At 38.9% G+C, this 21,125-nt stretch overlaps 2 protein-coding genes across 5 annotated transcripts in view; one reads left to right on the top strand and one right to left on the bottom strand.

Moving 5' to 3' along the window:
* Positions 1 to 19,430, bottom strand: part of borcs6 (BLOC-1 related complex subunit 6) — a 72,266-nt gene extending 52,836 nt beyond the window's left edge. For 2 of the 4 annotated variants that reach the window (XR_006403414.1, XR_006403413.1), the window contains exons 1-7: positions 19,357 to 19,430; positions 17,005 to 17,627; positions 16,528 to 16,711; positions 16,149 to 16,331; positions 13,393 to 13,556; positions 13,078 to 13,161; positions 11,502 to 11,725 (exon numbers count right to left, since the gene is read on the bottom strand). Coding sequence is in view for 2 of the 4 variants with exons in the window: in XM_044351280.1 (XP_044207215.1) it covers positions 11,600 to 11,725; positions 13,078 to 13,161; positions 13,393 to 13,556; positions 16,149 to 16,331; positions 16,528 to 16,711; positions 17,005 to 17,616 (1,353 nt within the window). In the remaining 2 variants the exon portion in view is untranslated. Of the gene's footprint in view, positions 1 to 10,927; positions 11,726 to 13,077; positions 13,162 to 13,392; positions 13,557 to 16,148; positions 16,332 to 16,527; positions 16,712 to 17,004; positions 17,631 to 19,356 lie in introns of those variants that run through there. The other 2 variants (XM_044351280.1, XM_044351281.1) reach the window with 2 other exon arrangements.
* On the top strand, positions 1,814 to 11,347 carry si:dkey-72l14.3 (Glyco_hydro_56 domain-containing protein). Its single transcript, XM_044351282.1, has 6 exons — positions 1,814 to 2,531; positions 3,783 to 4,031; positions 4,655 to 4,801; positions 5,771 to 5,857; positions 6,107 to 6,301; positions 7,434 to 11,347. Exons 1-6 carry the CDS (start codon positions 1,914 to 1,916, stop codon positions 7,806 to 7,808), a joined length of 1,671 nt encoding a protein of 556 aa, XP_044207217.1. The 5' UTR covers positions 1,814 to 1,913; the 3' UTR covers positions 7,809 to 11,347.
* Positions 19,431 to 21,125: the final 1,695 nt, after the last annotated feature.

Below are 21,125 nucleotides of genomic sequence, written 5' to 3'. Positions count from 1 at the left end.
TCTACAAAAAGTAATAATGTAATCTGTAAAGAAGATGAGATGCACAGAAAAAGAAAAACTGAAAAAACAAGCTGAGAAACATAAAAAACACAGACACTTCCAAACAGGGCACATAGGGTCACTGAAGAGTATGAGTAGATTTTGGAGCCTAGTAATGGACAGTGCTCTTTTACTGCCATGATAAAAATACCAAATGAGGAATATCTTTTGGAAAAATGGTGTTCATGCATCCAGCTGGGTTCAAAGACTTGGAGGATCTATGCCTAGGAGCACTGATGTTGTTGACGTTCTTCCTTTAAGTTGTCACCCATCTGTAGATATCAGTGGATCTGTGTGTCTGTCAGAGTGAGATGGGGACAGCAGGATTTATGTTTCGGTTTTCATATGTTACACTATAATTCAAGGTCTTACACCATGAATTTAGATGAGTCTATGAGACTAGTCTGTTGGTTAAATTAGCCTTTAACTGTTGTTTCTCTGTTAGGAAGACTTCTTATTTAGGCTGAAAATTCTTAGCTAAAAAAAAAACCTGCAATGAAACGAGCCAAATAATAATACAGGCAACGACACAAAACGGCCAAACTCCTATTCTGAATAAATAAGTTGATATGTCAGAAGTTTTTTCAGTCTATGATTTATTCAAACTTAACAAAAGGCTACAAGAGATAATATTTTCGTCTTCTTTTCTCTTACAATGTTGGGTACCTGTCCGTTACATGTAACACATCAAAAATATACCCTGACATTCTCAATTTTATTATTGTTTTTATTATTTTTATTATTCTTCAAAACTAAACCCCTTCTGCAGTGCCTTGATACTGTTATCCCCCAATTTGCATGTTTTCCATCATCTCTAAATTAAAGTTGGATGATCCGCAGTGGAATAAACTTCACAAATCATCTTCAAAGTGCCTCTCTGTCAGTTTTCCTGCCTCTGCTGATGTAATTGGGTGTTAAATTATTGATGCAACCTGAGGCAGTATTTTAAAGTTGTAGGTGGTCTAACTAATTGTTGTTTTGTTTAAACTCCTAAAATCCACTGTGAGTCATTTCTTCATCTACTCCCTATGGTTTAGTGCGACACAGAAAAACTGCCAAGAAGTGGCTGGTACTGAGAAAAACAAGGAGAATATTGATGTGTTTCTTTCTCTGACAACATATGAAACTATTTGTATTTGCCTTAGATGAAGGCTTACAAATGATGATTAGCATTAAAACATCTATCTTTACTATTGTGTACAGCCCTGTAAACAATCCATAACCATTTAAAAACCCCGACCTCAACTGCGTCGTCCGTATCGTGCATCACTGAGTGTATCAAATATTCATAACTACACCAGCTTTCTTCATGAAATGTGCGACCGAGGGAACCCATGAGAAATCAGTGATCTACACCCGCTGAAGGCTGGTAGAGAAGATAAGAACATTTTAAGAAAGAATTTTAAGCTTTTAAAAAAGACACTGAAATGACAAAACAGAGTCTGGTTGAGTAAAAGAGTAAATTATCAGGAGACTCTAATTAACTCTTGCAGGCTTACAGTAAAACAATGGCAAACTAAATCATGGGGCTTTTGTTTGAATTTTGTTTGTGGTGTTTTTTTGAGATACAATATCCCAGTAACTCAGGATAATCCACACACTTCACGCTAAAAAGTTTACATAAGGACCATTTCTTCATTAGAAAGTGGCTCCAATGAGCACAAAATGAGAAAATATGTTTTTGTAATTATATGTACTGATCTCTTGATGTTTTGTTAAATGACATCAGCAGCAAATTATATACCCTTGATCATGACTTTGACCATATCACATAACAGACCAATGAGGTTTTGATTCCTGCTGTGTGTTTTTTTCAGGAACATGATTGGCTGTGAAGGCCTGAAGGGGTGAGAGCCTGAGAGGTGGCTGCTCCAATGGCGTGGACCAAGCCACGGCCGCATCCACACCCAAATCCAGAACCAAAACTGACACTTTATAATCTCAGGACTCACACATCAGCCACAACTTTTTCATCAGCCAGTATTAAAGCCCAGCCTCCGGTTTTACTTCCCCTCCTCCTCCTTCTGTTTGCTGCCTTTGCTGACCTTGGTACGGCTGGTCCACCACAACCAGCTCGCCCCCCTCTCCTGTCTGGACAGCCTTTTATCATCTTCTGGGGTATTCCTGACTCTTCCTGCTCCAGTCGGCCTGATCCTGGATCTTTTGGGATGGAACGGGAGGGCCGTGTGATGGTCTTTTATGAGGACACACTGGGGAACTACCCGTATTTTGTAGACCGAGACACAGCGGTCAATAGGGGTCTACCACAGCACACACGGCTGGAGAGCCACCTTCAGAAGACGCAGCAGGACTTGGAGACAGCTTTACCTGCCCCAAGGTACCTTGGGTTAGGGGTCCTACGCTGGTCAGAGTGGGTCCCCCAGTGGTCAAGAAACCGAGAGAAGCAGGCGATGTATCTTGAGGCATCAAGGAACCTGCTGAAGGCTTTCTTTCCTAGCTGGACCCCGGAAGAGGTGGAGAAGTGGTCACAGGTAAGAAAGGTTCAGGGATAGAGGGGATAAACAAGGTAGATGGTAGCAGGTAAGAACAGCTATGGAAGAAGAAACAAGGGAGAAAACAAGTCTGCAAGAAATTAAAAGAAAGAAGATAAATGACCAAACATGAAAAGGAAAGGGGGATAAGGGAAAGGTTGAGGGAGCATGGATGAGATGGAAAGAAAACTTTCAAAGTTGCTGACAGATGGTGGAGTGCACAAGGTGCTGAAGGGGAAAAAACACTTCTAAAATGTTTTTCTTCTTTAGTCAAGAGAAAATCTTTGATGGTAAATGCAAATATCCACTTTTTACAAGGACTTAAATGTGATCACTAAAAGCACCACTATGGTCCCATTTACTTTGAAGTATTACATCAAAAAAATAGTACTTATAGTATATTGCCAACGATATTTAGAAGTTATGACATGAGCATATTTAGAGAGGTACCAAAGGAAGAAATAGATGGCGGGAAAATAAGGAAGCAGTATGGCAGGCAGGGGGAATATGAGGGCTCTACAGCAGAGGGTGAGGAACAAGAAGAGTTATATACAGTATATGTATAGTATGCAAACACAAAACTGATGATAAATGTGAATTCAGGTGATTTGGAAGAGATGGAATAAGAGGGCCAAGATAAACAGAGATTGTTGATTTGCGATTTGATTGGACTGTGTTACACTAAAGTACAGGTGTGGAATATGAATAAAATCTTCTATCTCAGGATATGGGCATGGATATCTATTGTATATAATTTGTGGGAAAATTCAGTTGAGAAAACATTTATAGATAAAATAACCAGATAGTAATGTCTGGTTTCAACTAATGCCGTGCGTTACATACCTGACATACCTCACTATAATGTAAGACCAAGAAAAGCAGTAAATTATCACGTTTGAAAACCTGGAAGCTTCAAATGTTTGGCATTTTTGCTTTAAATTTGCTTAAATGATTAATTGATTATGAAAATAGTTGCAGATTAATTTTCTTTCAATCGACTAATCAATTAATCAACTAATTGTAGCTCTACATAGTGCCTGTCAGTGAAGCCCTGCTCACTGATTTGTCACAATATTCCCAATGGTGTCATTTTAACCAGAGCTCACTTACTCTCTCACTATCGTTATATTCCCCAAGTGTGATTATTTGGTCAATACATAAACTCTTCACTGAAAATTTCAGGTTTTTAGATCACAGAAATAAGAAATGTTCAGGGGGGGACTGAAAGCTGACCTATTGATCTCATCACAGGTGGACTTTGAGGCGGCAGCCCAGTCAGTAATGATGGAGACTCTAAGGGAGGTCAAAAGGTTAAGGCCCAAAGCATTATGGGGCGTCTCCCCTTACCCCAGCTGCTACACCGGTGACCCCACCCAAACCATGTTAGCCAATTACACCGGCCAGTGCCCTGCTGCAGAGATGGCCCTTAACGACGAGCTCCTGTGGCTATGGAAACGATGCTCTGCCCTCTACCCTCTCCTCACTCTGGAGAAGCTGCAGGTGAGTTACGCCAATCTGTTGTTCTTTCGTGTTTCTTTTCACATTTTTGTTTTGGGTTATAAGCATTCTGAGAGTTTACCATCTGTTCATACCCTACACCTTCTTCTGTTTATCATAATTAATTTGTGCAAATAAAATAAAGCTAAACCTACTATACTAATATAGCTACATCGGGAGAATAATAAACCAATCATAAGACAAAGAAAAAATGGTCTTTTTAAAAGTCAATGTCCTCAAAAGTACTTAGCAGGATATAAACAGAAACTGAAACTGTGCGGAGGAAAGTGAGATCAAATCACAGAAAGTTGTGGAAAGTATTGTCAAACTCAAGCTTGTCCCTTGAGCAGCTCACAACATCTACAAAACTGCAGGAAAACAACTCTCAGTTTAACACTGAAAATCAAGTGAAATGAAAAATGCCATGTCTGGTTTAGTAGTTACAAAACAAAAAGTTAAAAGTTAAGTTAGTTAAAAGTTACAAAACATCCAAAAAACAACAGAGTTGCTTGTATCAGACAGAAAATCCAGTTTCAATTCTGTTTCAAGTTGCTTCAAAGTACAAAAAAATAATGAGTTGATTGTAGCACTTCACTGTAAACCAAACAGAGTTGGTATTTTTACAGGGTGGAACCTCTGGAGCCAGGCTTTATTTGTCCAGTCAAATCAGAGAAGCACAACGAGTATCATCTCTGGCTGGAACAGCATTTGATCTTCCTGTGTTCCCACTGGTCAAGAGCGTCTACACCTCAACTAATACTTTCCTGTCACAGGTGAGATATAAACGTATGTCTGGTATTCCAGTTAGATGTATTACAAACATATTTCAACTTAGAAATGACAGACTGGTACTATGTGGATGTACCTATAATGTGAAATGTACAATAATAGTGTAAGATTTTTGATAAATTGGCACATTTTTTCCTTTATTAACTTTTTCCATTTTTGAATTTTTGATAGTTTGGGGGTAATATGGTTTTTGCTGCAATATGTATGAAAATAGTGTGAGACTTATGATACATCAGTACTTTTGCCTTTAATTTACTTGTTGTCATTTTCTATTTTTGACCTTTGGATAGTTTGGGGCAATATGGATGTGACTATAATATTTTATGTATGACAACATTGTAAGATTTATGTTGAATTAGCATTTTTTGTGTCATTTTCTATTTTTCTAATCTTTCACTATGTTTTCTTCAGTTACTAACCTGTATTGCAATGTGAATGCTTTGGGTTAGCTCATAGCATATAGTTGAAGATCGGACAGACTGAAAGATCGTAAACTAATAAATATTCCAGCAGTAAGTGAGACAGTGTGCCGGAGTTTTTCTTATTTTTATCATTACATCTTAAAAATGTTGAAAAGACTTGATGATAAGGTATAACAAGCAAAGAGGAAAGACAGAAGAGACTGAAAGAGCTCTTGTTGTATTTTAGCACTGATTATATCCTAGTTCCTAAGTCTTATTTTGAGGTTTTATTCGGACAAGGGAATAATCATAAAGGTTGAAATGTGTTTTTCTTGCTACTGCTCGGTCCACGTTTGCACGATCAGATGTATGATTTGTGGTGAAACATACCGAGGTTTCATATAAAAATTGTAATAGTGTGTACTGTATCATACTATGAGACACATCAAGAGACACCTTCAAAAACAGCATGCCGTGTTTCCCTGGAAAACAAACAAAAAAAAACTCAGTGATCACTTTTTTATACTTTCTTTGTACATTATCTATTTACAGGCAGACCTGGTCAGCACCATCGGAGAGAGTGCTGCCATGGGAACAGCCGGAGTTGTCATCTGGGAGAGAAGTGAAACTAAGACAGAGGTACACAGCTATAAATTTGCATAAATTGCATACACCCATGAATCAGTCTTCACATTTAATCACACTTTTTTTACTTTATAAACATAGCTTATTATTTTACTTTCTGGCCCTGATTAAATCTCAAAATGTTGGTTTGTGATGGAAAACATTTTCTTCTTCAACATAAGAAAAAAAAGCATCATCTTAACTTTACAAAGGAAATGTAAACTGTCTATTTTATATCATATTGTCTGTCTGTCCATTTCCCAGCGGGAGTGTCAGGATCTGGCAGAGTTTGTCCGTAAAGTCCTGGGACCTTACTCCATCAACGTAACCACGGCAACTCGACTCTGCTCAGCCTCCCTGTGCCAGGGAAAAGGTCGATGTGTCCGTCAAAATCCAGGAAGTTCTGCCTACCTCCACCTCCCGCCCCTCTCAGAAGTGGTGGAGAAGGTGACAGAAAAGGTGAGAGAATGTAATTTTAAGTAGATATCAAGATTCATATGCGCTGGATTTAGTGTTTTACTGTTATTATTACAAAATTATTGTGCAACAGCACAACCACTTCTACTATTAACCATAAATAAACCTGTTTAACCTTGGTCAGAAGGACTTGTTCTGTCCTTCATCTAGCAATCTCAACATCATCAAAACAGTTTTTAGTCATAATGCAAAGCCTGAAGAATGTAGGGACAGATGACACAGGTCTAACTTACCATTTTATTAGGTACACCTGGCTAAAACTAATGCAGTCTAACACAACTGCCCTGCAACACATCCTACCCTTCATGAGGATTATAATGTTTAACTTTGGTTCTGCTTTTGATAGGTGTTGATTCAGCTTAATCCTCATTTTGGAGGCTGGTGTTTCTGGCACCTTTAAAATATATACTCTCATTGACATAAATTGAACAAAACTGAGGTTTTAGCTATGTGTATGTGTGCATTATCTGAGAAACAAGATGTACATGCTTGTAGAAAGGTTAATAAACAAGTGAGACTGTTGAGATATAAAAGGCTCCTACAGTGGGCTGAAAAGATCAATGCTCTGCAAAACTTGTCTGATTGCCTCTTTGACTTTCCCCCTTTTCTGCTACTGATTCACAAAAGTTCTCAACTTATGATTTCTCTGTGTGGAAAGTTGAAAAGAGAACAACTCAGTTTGAGTCATGACTGATAAAGACAACCAGGTGTGACTTTATAAAACAGGAAAGAAAAGAAAACAGCATGGAGTCCAGTTGCCTGAGGATCTTCTGTGTTTAGACAGCAAGAAAGCAGAGAGGAAAACTATAGTTAAGACACAACAGAGAGGGATCCAGTGGAGTTTGATCCTCTGCCAGTGTACACAGGAACGCTGTGCTTCTCTGGAAACACTCATTAGTTTTTGCAAATCTCAGTATGGGGCTTTGGTAATATTTAGATGTCATATAAAAGTACAAAAAACACTGTTTGATGCTGTTAACAGCAACAGTTTGAATTTTAGCAATATTATCTAATCTGAAGTTTTCAAACTGATATTATAAATTGTTTTAATATATCCCATGAAAATTAAGACAACAGCATTTGTCAATATCAACATTATTTTCTTCCCTCTCAGGCAGAGGCAGCAAAAGCCACAGATCAGCCGGACACAGATGCCAAACCAGCTGAACCAGACCCAGCTGAGATCTGGAAGAAAGACTTCCAGTGCCAGTGGTACAAGACTGCAGACAGGGACGCTTCAGATCAGCAGTCCCCCAAGGACGGGGCTTCTGTTGGGGGAACAGTAGAAGAAAATGCTGGTGATGTAGTGGGGACTACAACAGCCTCTACAATAGCTTCAATGACAAAAGGTGCCTCTGGGACTGAGTTGAGGGGAAGTCCAACGCCTACACTGGCAGTACCTACAGACTGTGCTACAAGTCTGCTGAGTTCCCCAAACCTAACTGTCCTGCTGTTGCTGATGGCTGCAAGTTTCTGCCTGGAACCTTAAAATATGAGCTAAACCAGCCTTCACCTGCAAGGTCGGACCTATAACTGCAGTTATGCACCCTACTGAAGTGCCCTTGAGCAAGACATTGAATCCCTGCTAGCTTGCGGGAGTGCTGCTCTGTAGCTGAACATGACCTTTGACCTCCTTATGAACATACTGTCACGTGGGGATCAATGGAGTATCAGAGAAAAAGACAGGACAACAAACTATTTCCAGCACTGGAAGTCCAAAACTTTTCACTGGATGTGCCAAGAGACAGCGGTACAAACACTTGTCACTTTTTCAGTTTCTACTGGCTGTGTTTAAACCTTTTAAGAGTGAGCTTTAAAAGAACAGAAAAGACAGCACAAACCATACTATAGAGGTTCCAGAAAATCAGTTTGTAAAACCTGCAATGAGGTTTGGTTTTTTTTTTGCACATTTTGTTTAGTCATTTACTTGTCAGTGCTTTGTTTTGTGGAAATTACTTCTTTACTTGAAGGCCTAATGAACCCAAAAGTTTCCCCTTCCACTGAATATTTGCATTTGGGTTAAAGTGTCGGTTTACCCAAATTACAGAAATAGCAAATTCATAGTTACTATTTCAGTAGAAACTAGTTCCAATGAAAATTGTTGACAGTGCAGTTGATTACTCAGAGTAAGCAGGACACTTTGTGGAAAGAGATGTAATTTTTCAATGCTGTGAGCACCATGAATGAATCAACATTAAACAAAACAAATACCTCCGTATGGTTAGATACCAGTAGTGGTATCTAACTGTTTTTTATTTTTTTGTAATGTGGGTGGACCGACTCTTTAATCTGCCTTAAAGAGCTGTTGACTGTAAAGTTACTTTTTATTAATCAGTCTCAGTTAAAAGTTTTAGAATCACATCATATAAATGTTATTTCGGACATGCTGAGAACAGAGTTTTGGGACAAACTTTGAATACTTGTGATCTCTGAGATTTTTGTTTGGCATACACATTGCTTACTGGCAAAGAAATCCAGGATTTACATTGATGTCTTCTATCCAAAATGTTAATATCATCCTTCTAAAAGCATATCTCCTGAACTAGAGCACATTGTGTCTGAGCTCTCTGGTACCCTCTACCTGTGTCCCGGGTAAATTGCACTGTTGAACATGAGCTCATTCAAATGACTCTGAAGAAACGTGTTCAGAGAACACAGTACTTTGGTCCATGATAGGCATTTTTATAAGTCAATGTGGTTTATATTTGCTTTTTTCCCTGTCCAATTACTTCAGTCCTCCTTGAGGCAGTATACTGTAAAAAAAGAAAAAAGAAAAAGAAAAAAGACTGAAATGTTCGTATTTGCAGCTGATGTAAATTTATTTGTTATTTTTCATTAAAATATACACTCAAGACGAAGGGTATCTAAATCATTTTTTAGTTACAGAAAGAGATCGTATGTACACAGGTGCATCTGATTGTACAACAGAAAATGAATCAAACAATTATATATATTATGAACAACAAAGTGACATTTCCTCTCATATCTCCATGTCGAGGATCCTTCCTTACCTCGACAATCTACCAAGACTCCCAAATGTTTGTTGTTTGGAAATGTGAGGCCAAATTCATCCGTAAAAGAGTATTTAACCCTTTTCAGCCATGGAAAAGTACAAGTAAAGTTCAGTATCACCACGGGGACCAGAATCATTACAATTACACACTACTGCCAGATGATACTTTCAAAACACTTTTTAAAACTATGGATTTTATATCAGATTTAAGCATCAATATTGCAGCCAAGATTAAAATTTGTACTTAACTGCTTGCAGTATTGCTCCAGACAAAATATCTCAAAATCCACTTCAGTAGTTGGTTTGGATAAATCATAAAATAGAGTGCGTGCTGGACAAGTCTGAAGTGTCCGAATCAAGAAACAGATCACAACACCATCAACACTACTCAAGCCTACTAACATATTGCCTGCCGTCAGTAATAGGTACATGTACGGGTAATAGCATAAAAATCTAGTACACGTACAATGATCTACTACAAGGCTACCCACCAGTGCAACAACAGTAGTACCACAGTCTCCTCATTAAATTAAGTAAAATGCTCCATGAGAGCAAATGGCTTTAGGTTGGTAAAGTATCAAGTTACACTGCAGTCATTCAGTGTTTGGTGCTTTTAATATTCAGTAAATTAATAAATACTCACTTCATCATCAATTAAATGTTGTATGAGTCCACCTCAGTTCACATCCAAGGGCAGAGTGCATCCAGCAATGTCTCCCAGATTTAATTCTCCTCGGTTTATACAAAGTGTCCAATCTTTTTAATGATGAAGACAGAAAAATGAGGACATGCTGCACAGCAATTTAACTGTTAACTGTGTAATTTCTCTGAGAAGCAAACCTTAACTTATTTGGATCCAATTTAGAGGATTTTTCTCCTCCAGGAAGAAATGTAGTCAATGCAGAATAAGTGAAGAGTTTTGTTCTAAATTACGGTATCCACCATTTCCCAAGAGTAATATTTACATTTACAACCAGGACCTTGAATATATTCATGTGCGGTTGAAGATTAGCAGCTCACTTAAGTCCTCTGCTGGCAAAATGCCAACAACTGTTCTTCTAGAATAGTTTAATGGATTCATAATATGTTTTTAAACTGAGTCCGTGTAATACAGATTTCATTTCTTTAAATATGCTGAACAGAAACAGAACCAAAACAATCCATTTAATGACACTTTGAGCAGTTTGTCTGCTACTTGCATGCCTGGAAATTAAACCATTTTCTCGACAACATCTTGGACTGCACTGACACAGAGGAAGCAAGTGAGATTTTAGCCTGAATAACAAATGGCTGATGGTAGAGAAATAAAAGTAGAGAAGCAGACCTGTGAGTGAAAGTTTGAAATTTTAAATTGATGGACAGTCTGAAAGAGTAGAAAAAGTGAAACACTCCAATTTCCTTCAACAAGTACCTTCAAGCAGCATTTGAGCAACATGTTTAAACTTGTAAACATTGTGCTTAAACTATTCGGTGACCAAAAATCTGGTTGTACAGGTCAGTTCCCAGTGACGCAGAATGTATGCATGCTGCAAAAATGAAATAAATAAACACAAAAAAAGACAGACAGACTGACACACGATTCTCACGTCCCCTCGTTTAGCCTGCAGTGAAAGAATCTGATCTTTGTTGCATAAGATTAAAAAATAGACTTTCTGTTCCTGTCCAAAAGTCACCATCTTCTGAGCAGTTCATACAGACAGCTCCATAAGCGAAGAGAGAGACAGAGAGAGAAACATCGCCCACATGTGGTGAGGAGAGATTAGTGCAATCTGAACCAAGCGGGCTGGACGGATAATACCACACATTTCCTCCTTTGTCTGCAAAGTAGAAGAAGAGGGCGTCTATTGACACCTTCGGAGATCTGTGTGTGTCTGTGTGTTCGGGGCACTTGACCAAGTGTCTCCAAAAAGAGTTAATCTGTGAGATTTTATTACACGACAACTTCATTAGAGGAAGTGAGATTGCTTTAAAAAAAAAAAAAAAAAAAAAGCTCAGCCCCGAGAGCGAATCAAGCGCAATTAATCTGAGATCTCACTACACAAACACGGTCATCTTCAGATGATGAACAAGCAGAGGGACTATGAGCGCCAATCACCCAGCATGCCTAGTCGCAATGTTTCCAGGAATCCGGAGGTGCACTTAATCTTCGCTGCAGTGTGTGTGCGCTACCTGCAGAAGGGTGGGGTTTACTTGCAGACAGCCTCGTGGGATGTGCTTGATGTTGGATCTTTGCAGCTGGGATGTGTGTTAGTACCGCAAAGCCGGGGTTACTTGCAGATCGCCTCCAGAGCATCCAGGGTTCGTTTGATGTCACGGATTTGTGCAGCCAGGGTGTGTATGGGCTGCATGGAACGATCCAACTCCTCGCAACGAGCCATGAGTGTGTACATGCCCTGTGAGAGAAAAATATAAGGCAGGCACTGAAAAAGCTGATCATATGGACCTCGGCTAAATAAGAGGTGAATAAATAATATGATATGATAAGCCCACTGCGGCCTTGATGCAAGATTTCTTCTCATAATCTAGCTGAAATGCTTTGGTGTCCTAATAAAGTTTTTTTCTTCCAGGTTTGTTAATGTTTTTTCTACAAAGTGTTAACAGTCTGGTTTTAAGTTTACAAGCTGTAAAACACATTCTGGTAGCTTGTATTCCAGTAAAATTACCCCTTCATAAAATGAATATAATATTCAAAATAATCAAAGTCCAACTGAAATCACATTTAATCAAAAAGTCAAAAATAATGTTTTTAAATGTATTGTTAATAGTTTTGTATTATTAGAATGAAGAAAAGTGGTCACAAATATCACAAATACTCCTTTTTGTCAGAGGTTTGTTTGATTGACATTAGCTGGCAGGCTACTTGTGCTACATCGTACAGGACGGAGATGAAGTGAACTGCTGTAGCTATAAGTCATGAACAGATAGTGTGTCACTAACAGGGATTTTGAAGAGCAACGATCAAACCAGCATCTAACCGGACTGAAGTGACATTTTCAGGTATTACATGCAGCTTAATGTGCTGCAGCTGAACAGCTAATTAGCTATCTAGCCTGCTATCTGACGTTAGCGGTGCAATGTTTGTTTGGTGGCTCATTCAACAAGCACAGGTGCAGGACAAGATGTGTGCTCATGTTTGTAAGTTATATAAGAAGGAGACTTTAGCAGGAAAGCTAAGGTGGGTTGTTGTTCTGAGTCTGTGTTGTGTAGCAGGATGCTGTCAGGCTCAGTGTGACCAGCTGCTCGGCCTATGATAGAACGGCGCATTATTGCTTTATTCAAGATTTGATTTCCTGTATCTAACAAGGACTCCATCTACCTGAGTGGATGAAGGAACGGTATTTCATCGAAATATTGGACTAGGGGGCACAGTCATGAAATCAAAGAATTCAAAATATACATTTCTCCACTTTGGTTTCTGATTTTTTCTGAAAGGAGAACATAGAACAGTGAGTTACAGAGCAGATATGTATGCTGTAGTAGACAAACCTTAAGGTAATATATGTATCCAAGAGGATGTAGTTGACAACAACACAAAATTTGGACAAACTGAAAAGTGGAATCTGTAACCCATGTTCAGGTAGAAGTCTCTAATTCATGTTCTGGTGGTCTCACTTAACCTGCTCTTAATGTTTTATGATTTCCTACATTTCCCAGAATTACCACCAACAACGTCCAGAGAATGGACATGAACTTGTTGCTGTCAAAGGAACACAAACACAAACACACACACACACACAGGTGTCACCTTTATACTCATGTCCACAGACTCTCCCAGACTGTCGACTGAGTCTCTGTAGGTCTGGATGTAGCCCACACTCAGAGCTGTCATCTGGATGAATGGACAGATGGACAGAGAATAATAAAATATGGGTGAGTAAAACAGTGGAAGTGAGAGAGACAGCAAGAGAGCAAGAAGAGACTGCTAGTGTCAGACAGTAAGAGGCGGTGTGTGCATACATGCATTTACATTTCAGCATAATACGCTCAGTGAAATGATACACCTCAACGTGGATCATAAACTGTGGCAGTTAAAAACAGAAAGAACTGATTCAAGACTCACATTCTGGATGGTCCCATTGAGGCTCCGCATCATCATCTCCACACTGTGCGCCACTTCCTGGGTGTGTCTCTGAAGGTCCAATAGGACGGCAGGATCAATGGGTGGGATATCCGCTGGTCTCCGTGACAACCCCCGGCCACCGTAGATGGGACCTGAACAGTCCGCTGGCAAGAAATATTTCTGAGATTAGATGGATAATATATAATAGTAGGGCTGCAACTAATGGTTGTTTTCTGTTGATTGTTCTTCTGGTTAATCTATTAATGGTATAATACATTAAACAAAGTGTATAGATTATATTTAAATAATTTAAAACAGATAAAGCAGCAAATTTACAAATTTGAGAAACTGGAACCAGCTAATGTTTGTATTTTTTCTTGATTAATGAGAAATGAGTCGTCAAAATTGTTGGTTTTCTGTGCAATGACTAAAAGACAAACTATTTGAGCACCAACAAACACACACATGTTCAGACAGACCACCCAAACAGTCAGAGTGATGCAAACTTAGCTCTTTATGCACAAGCTAAGAAACTGTGGTAATTGTGAAAAGAAGAAAGCAAACTAAATAAAACACACAATATATACAAGAGTAACTGAAGAATTATTCTCATTTGAAGAAACACGTCCTCCATTAAAAAGACAGTCTGCACAAATTTAAACAAATTATGGCACTTCACCAAAAGCACACTTGTGCCTCAAGTCATTAAATCTTGAAATATACAAAAGACGGCTGGCTGGTGGTCCAAAAGAAACAAGTTTCCATCTCTGAAAATGATTCCTGTTAAGCTGCAGCAGGACCTCAGTTATAAATTCTTTCAGTCTAAACAAAGTCTGTGAGTCATCCATCCTAATTGAATCAGCAGGTAGAGGGAATGAGCTGCCACAAAGGGCGTATTGACTCTGTTCCTGTGTTTAAATTGAGTTGCCAGTTTAGCTGACACTGTAATCCGGAGGGGTTTATCTCTTGAGTGAACAGCAGCAGTTCAGGAAAATTTGGCAAGACAGATGGCTGCCAATGCAAACACTGGACGTTGTTTTTCTTGGATGGATTAGGTCACCCTGCTGAACTTTAAGAGATGATTTACTTTCTTTAATAGTTGTATTCATGTAACCTTTAAGAAAAGAGCTCTATTTCAGTTTCAGTGGGGTCTTTCAGCAAAGTCTCTGCTGTGTCGTTAAAACACTGTCTGAGTCTGAGGTTAATTTAATCAGCCGTGAACGAGTCGGACTATGGACAGAGCCAAAGTGTGAGTCTTCATCACATTTTAATTATTTAAAAATCTCACCCGGAGAGAAATGAGACAGCTGGTTGGGATTCAGTGAACATACCTGTGACTTTCTAATTCACCTTCACACATCCTCCAAAGTGCACCGCACTATACGGGAAAATCAGCTCATTTTAAAAATAATGATGTAGGGAAACAGAAATATAGCCGTGATTATGATGTAGCATTACTACAACAGTGGCTCCGCAACCGGTCTTTGCAAAATGAGAGTTAAAACTAAAACCAGAACAGCAAGAAAAAGATTGGGTTGAGAGCAAACACGGCACCAGATAACCCGTCAGATAGCTACTGAAAAGGTTGCTGATCAGCATTTTTGCTTTTGTGGCCGACTGCTACGTCCCTTGTGTGACTGATTCCTGAGCAGATAAAAGACGCAGTTCAGAAACTTGGATATTGTGTTTATATATCATGAACTATATGTTCATTATGTAGTAGTGTTGAAACTATTGGTTGCATTATGTTTTCACTGTCATTTACATCATTACTATTTTATATCTTCTTCTCTTCGCAGTATGCTATTATTTGCTGCAGCAACAACTGAACTAAAAACCTTAAGAGTCATTTTCCTTCAATATATTCAACCAAATAATGATGAAACAATGACAAAATATGATAAACTTGACTTGTACCACAATTATTTATGTTAATCATGTTTTCAGAGCTTCCACATGCTACGATAAAGAAATCAAAGAATCTGACTTGTCCTCACTACAAACATAAACTGTAATCAAGTTAAAATATACTCTATTAATATGCTATATAGTAAACTTAAGCTGTGAAACTATTAAAACACAAATGAAACCACAAACAGTAGAAATGGATAAATACGAAATGAGAAAAATCAGATGAAAAACTATTTTAAACTTAAATAAAATAAAGTGAATCTTGCCCAGATCAGAGTAACACTGCAGGTTGTTAGATGACGTACGAAAGCTTCCATCAGTTCATCATAGAACAACAGACAAAGCAATTAATTTGCTAAAGATAGTGCACTCCATTACTTTTTATTTGGACATGACCGAAGCTATGCATAAATGATGAGCAGCGGCTGTCTGGGCCCGTTAGCCTCTGCAGGGGGAAAAACTGGCTGTGAATCTGACTGCGAGTCAGACAGCTTGCACTGCAGTTTCACCACCACTGCACATAACAAGGCTACTAACCTGCTGAAATTCCTAAACCTCTTCATGCAGAGGAAAAATACAAACAGCCCATCTGTTAGAGCCTCCTGACCCTCAAATATAACGCAGTCATGAAAGCAGTCTACATGGATGCACTCTGTTTGCACATACTCTGTATCAGCACACACAAAAACACACACACACACACACACACACAAATCCAGTTAAGGACTGTGGTAAATTTCACTTTAAACGTTGAGTGAAACTTCTACTCATCGTGTTGTGACTTGCAGTATTTATAAAAGAAAATTCAACTGATTTGTTGAAGTTTGCTTCAACTTCTTACTCACAGTCACTGCAGTCCAGACTGGGCTTAGAGCTCATCTTGATCTTCTGCTCCAGGTTCTTGGTGATGAAGTTAGTCAGGTCTCCCTCGTGGCTGACCGTCCCCTCTAGCTCCAGAGCGGAGGAGATTGTGGCCCGTCGACCCTCTGACTGGCCTCCTCTGCCCCCTCCCCGGGCCCCCGAACCACCTGTGGAGAGCATGCCAACATCAGCTAAATAAGGTCATAAAATACTGCCAGTGATTACTGACAATTTAAATATGGAGGTCCTCCTTTATGTAGATACAATTCATTTTTTTATTACTTTACATATTATGTGTATTTATCAATTCAGGCAAGAAAGGAGAGGACGAATGAGACAAACTGCAATAAAAATCTGTTCGACCTCCACATGCTTGGCTGATTTCATCCAGGCTTTTGCTGTCCTGCATCCCTCGGACGTTGCGGACCCAAACCTGGGCCATGACATGGGGAGGGCAGGGGGCGTCATCTGAGGGAAGAAGAGGAGGTAGAGGAGAGGAAGAGGAGGTGCTGGGACCTGGCGCTGAGGAGGAGTAGTGTCGTAAAGACTAAAAAAGCAGGTGAGGGGGTGAATGAAGAATGGGGAAGAAGATGAAGGGAAGAAGAGGTTAAATTACTGCTTATTCAATCATATCAACAAATCATTATGAAACCAGCCTGAGAGCTCATCAACTTGGGTGTCGTATCTTTACGTCATTCGCATTGTCTCTCCGTTGACTTTGTATGCAATCCTGCTGCCTCTAAAATATGCCTTGCGTTCTGTCTGAACACGGTTATTCCCATCACGCCTTCTACTTTAAACACAGCCTAATAAAGCTAATAATGTTTACAGTCCTCTCACCTCCACCTCTTTTCTCCCTTCTGCATGCTGATGCCTCCACTTTTTTTCATTCTTCTCATCCTCCTCCTCATCTTGTTTCTCCTTCTCTCCATCTTCCTCATCCTCTCGGCTTTCAGTTCCTCCATCCTGAGTCTCCGCTTCTGTCAGCTGCCTGTATGCGGCGGCAGGGCCCCCTTGCTGAGATAGGTCTTTGGCGTGTGCTTGGTGTGGTGAGTCCCACAGCAGAGCTGCACCAGGAGGCTCAACAGTGTTAGAGGCCTCAGGAAAGTCTGTGTCTTTGGAGCCTGATTCAGAGTCTGCTGTGCATGTAGCTGCAAGGAGGGAGGGGTCTGTCACACAAGGGGTGTGTGATGATAAACTAGTTGTTCTCTCATTATTGTCCATGTCTGTGTCCAAGCAGCCTTCGCCATCATAAACTCTGTTTTCCCCGCCTACATGGTTCTCTGTGTGTCCGAGAGACTCGTCCTCTGATGCCTCCCCAGGACAGGGCACTCTGCTCCCCCCACATTTAACTGAGACTGGAACGTGAGGGCCGTTTTCCGAGGAGACGGGTGTCACAAGCCCGTTAGCTGTTTCTGGCACTTCTGTGCCAATCACAGGGGAGAGACTCATCCCTCCACCTGCTGCTGAAGGAAGAGAGGATGTTACAGGAAACCTATTAGAGGAAGTGACTCTTTCTAAACCCATATTTAATCCTTCATTAATTTAGACTGTTTCATCATATACCCACAGGGTTTTAACATATACTACTGCTTACTATAGATGAAACTATGTTTAATAAAGAACTTTGCCCTTAATAAAATATGTATCTTAAGACCCTGAAAACTTTCTTCTTACAATGAGATATCAGGTTGACATGAAAATAAAAAATTCTGCCAACATTCAAAAGGTTTTGATCATTTCACATGAGAAATGTTGAACTTTTTGTTTTTGTCTGTGCTCAGACTGGTTTGAGTGGGTGGGTGGGGCTCCACTGGAAAAAAGTGATGTCACAAACGTACGTGCATTAATGAAATAAGTAGAAATGCTGCACACTTATTCCAATGTAATCAGTTAGGACACATTTCTGTCCTATCCATTTGACCTAATGAAGATCTGTGATGTGTGTTAATTGCTCTCCGTCAACCCACAAAAGTCTGTGCATCAGGATTTAGCTTTTTTCCAAACTTAGCCTTGGTTTATAACATTTTGGGATGGATAGTAAATATTATAGAGAATATTACACCTCCGATGTATTTTAAACAGCATTTTGGGGGCTTTAAAGTTAGAATGTTTTCCTGATTTAGATCAGAAAAATATCATTTGTTTGCATTCAATGCCAACATTTAATAATCAGTACTCTAATAACAAAGCACTGATACTCAAGTATTGGGATTTAATACAGAGCCCTAGATGAGGTACATCTTCACATTGATGCAAAAATCCTGTAAATCCATTTTTACCATGAAGCAGTCCTGCTCACTGATATGCAACATTTCCAACTATAGTCGAATATTACAAGCAGAGATATTAAAGGGAGAATTACTGTGGTATATGGAAAAATGTTTGACAGTTTTTATTACTATCAAACATTTTATTATTTCATTACAAATGTTTATTATCTGTCGCCCAACCCTAACCACGGATATCTAATTTCTCATCAAACCATCAACAAACAAGAATACTGTGGTTGTCTCTTAAAGGAGGTGACTGGGCTCAACAATGATTGTAAAGCAGTACAACTCAATTTCACAGCCTCATATGAAGATCTGGATGTTGAATTTGAATGTTTCATCCTCAGTCTCCACATCTGAACCTGAAGTCTTCACCTTGAGGGTGTTAATGTGAAGACTGTAATTGAAGCTAAATATGTACTCAGTACAAGCCTTTGTATCTTTCGAGAATATTTGCTATTGTGCTCATAATATCTGTCGTTATATGGGACAGCTGTGATATTTATTGTTATTGTTATTTTTCCTGAAGCGTGAAATGACGTAATATTAGGTTAACACTAGCTTCAACACTTGGCTAACTTTGTTAGCGCTAGCTTGTAGTCACAAGACCTGATGCTGAAGTCCGTGAACACAGAGTACGCTGCAAAAAAGAGACAAACAGCATAAAAAGAAATGAAGAATAGATAAATAACTGCTTGTCAGCGTTGAGGAAGTGGATGTGGTCTTGTCATTAGCCGCCTTGTTGACTGCTGTTAGCGCAGCAGGCTAACGTTAGCATTCAGGCCTCTGACTCACAATGCGTTTTATGCTGTGACACGGTTACTTCACGAAGGCTATTTAATGTCATATATATACTTATCTACTGATAGATTCACATTAAAGGTGTTACTGAGCTCAAATGTGTGAAAGAAACACTCACCAGTGCAGTTTCTGTCCTGAAAGATGCAAGCAACAACCGAGTCCGACCTGAAAATCCTTCCGTGCGAAACCCAACAGAAAAGTTCCGCATTGCAAAAATAAAATCGTCTCAAGATAAGTTACTAAAAACATTAATGATGCCAGCTTTTTTCTGATGACATAATGATATGTAATAGAGCAATAGATGTATTTAAATAAGTTTGAAAACTCCTTGTTGCTCGTTTTTTAAAATTTGAAAACAGTGCATGCTGTTGTATTATAAATATAACCAACATATTGAAATCGTCACTTATAACGTGTGACAATAATACAATAACAGAAAACAATTAGGCATCATAATGAAATAAAGATAACATAGAGGACATGACTTCACTTTCAGTTTGTTGATACAGTCAACGTGGTAACTAGACAAAGTGCAAAGCTAATAATAATAAATAAATAGAAAAATAAAAGGCAGGCAATAAATCAATTTTTTTTTAAATCTTGGAGCATACTAACTGTTTGTGCACATTTCTTATTGTTTATAAGTTGACTCAAATAAGACTCAAAATTCTTTCTAAATTCAAAAAGTTCACACTAGAACTTTTTATGGATATTAAATTTTCCCAGTGAAATTAATAGATTGACAGACCATTGAACTTTATGGTTTTTGCTTTCTGCATATTGAGCTGATTGATTGTTTTTTTCTCCAATTACATCATCACAGTCCATGCTGCATGTATCTCTGTTCTCCCACAGATGGAGACAAACACCACAGCCCCTTAGGCTATAAAGATGAATACAAGTTGCATTCTGGTGGAGGCAGAGCATCCTGGTGGGCAAAAACACAGGATGATCAGGGTTCAGGACCCCTTGGTAGCAGGCAAGCCTGAAGGGTTCCTTGAGCTAGACACTAAACCCCTTTCAGGCAGGCAGCTGAGTCTGACCTCTGACCTCCTGGTAGGAGAATGAAAAGGCAACAGAAGAATTTCCTCAAACAAGTCATGAAATACTGTAAGTGTTTGTCAACGTTGGAGATATTCTCTGTCTTTCATGTTAAATAAAAACACAGTTTGACTAGAAGCTGTTTCTTTTGTACAACTTTTACAGAAACCACATAAGACCCAAGAGTCAGAGTGCGGTGGTTTGACTTTGTGTATAATCTTTATTGGCCTCATGCAGCCACTTTGCACTTTGTTATAAAATAGTGGTATTTCATCTGAACATCAGAAAACAATGGAATCTCTGGATGGAAAACTATTTGTTTCACTTAATAATACTGCACACACCAATCATTCTTGTGCTCAACTTTGAGGTCTCAGTGATTACATTGTTTTGTTTTAGATTTGTTTGTTTTTTTGCTATTTATCAGTCTTTTAGGATGACAAAATGAAATTTCACTAATAAAACTAATAAAACAAGCACATGTTCAGAATTAAATTCAGACACTTAAGTACGATGCATTGAAGTTACGATTAAACAAAACTGCAATTCTGCAAAATGCATCAGTTGCCTTAGAATCAATATAAATATAAATAACAACAATTATCCAAAGTTTTTATGGACATTCAAATGTAATTATGGCAAGGTTCAAGCCATGAAATACTCCGTAAACAAACTAGTGAATCAGTTCTGTTGGCAACATGATATCAATCAATTTCCCACAGTTTTTGGTTTGGGGAAGGATAATGATCTGAATGATAGTGATATAAACATAAGATCCCTTCTTTTGACATTATCATCGTCAGATTGTTGACTCCGACTGTTGACTCATAATTGCCATCATTTCCA

This window comes from Thunnus albacares, chromosome 5 (assembly GCF_914725855.1).
Source record: "Thunnus albacares chromosome 5, fThuAlb1.1, whole genome shotgun sequence".
Classification (NCBI taxonomy): Eukaryota; Metazoa; Chordata; class Actinopteri; order Scombriformes; family Scombridae; genus Thunnus; species Thunnus albacares.
This window is presented reverse-complemented; position numbering and strand designations above follow the sequence as displayed.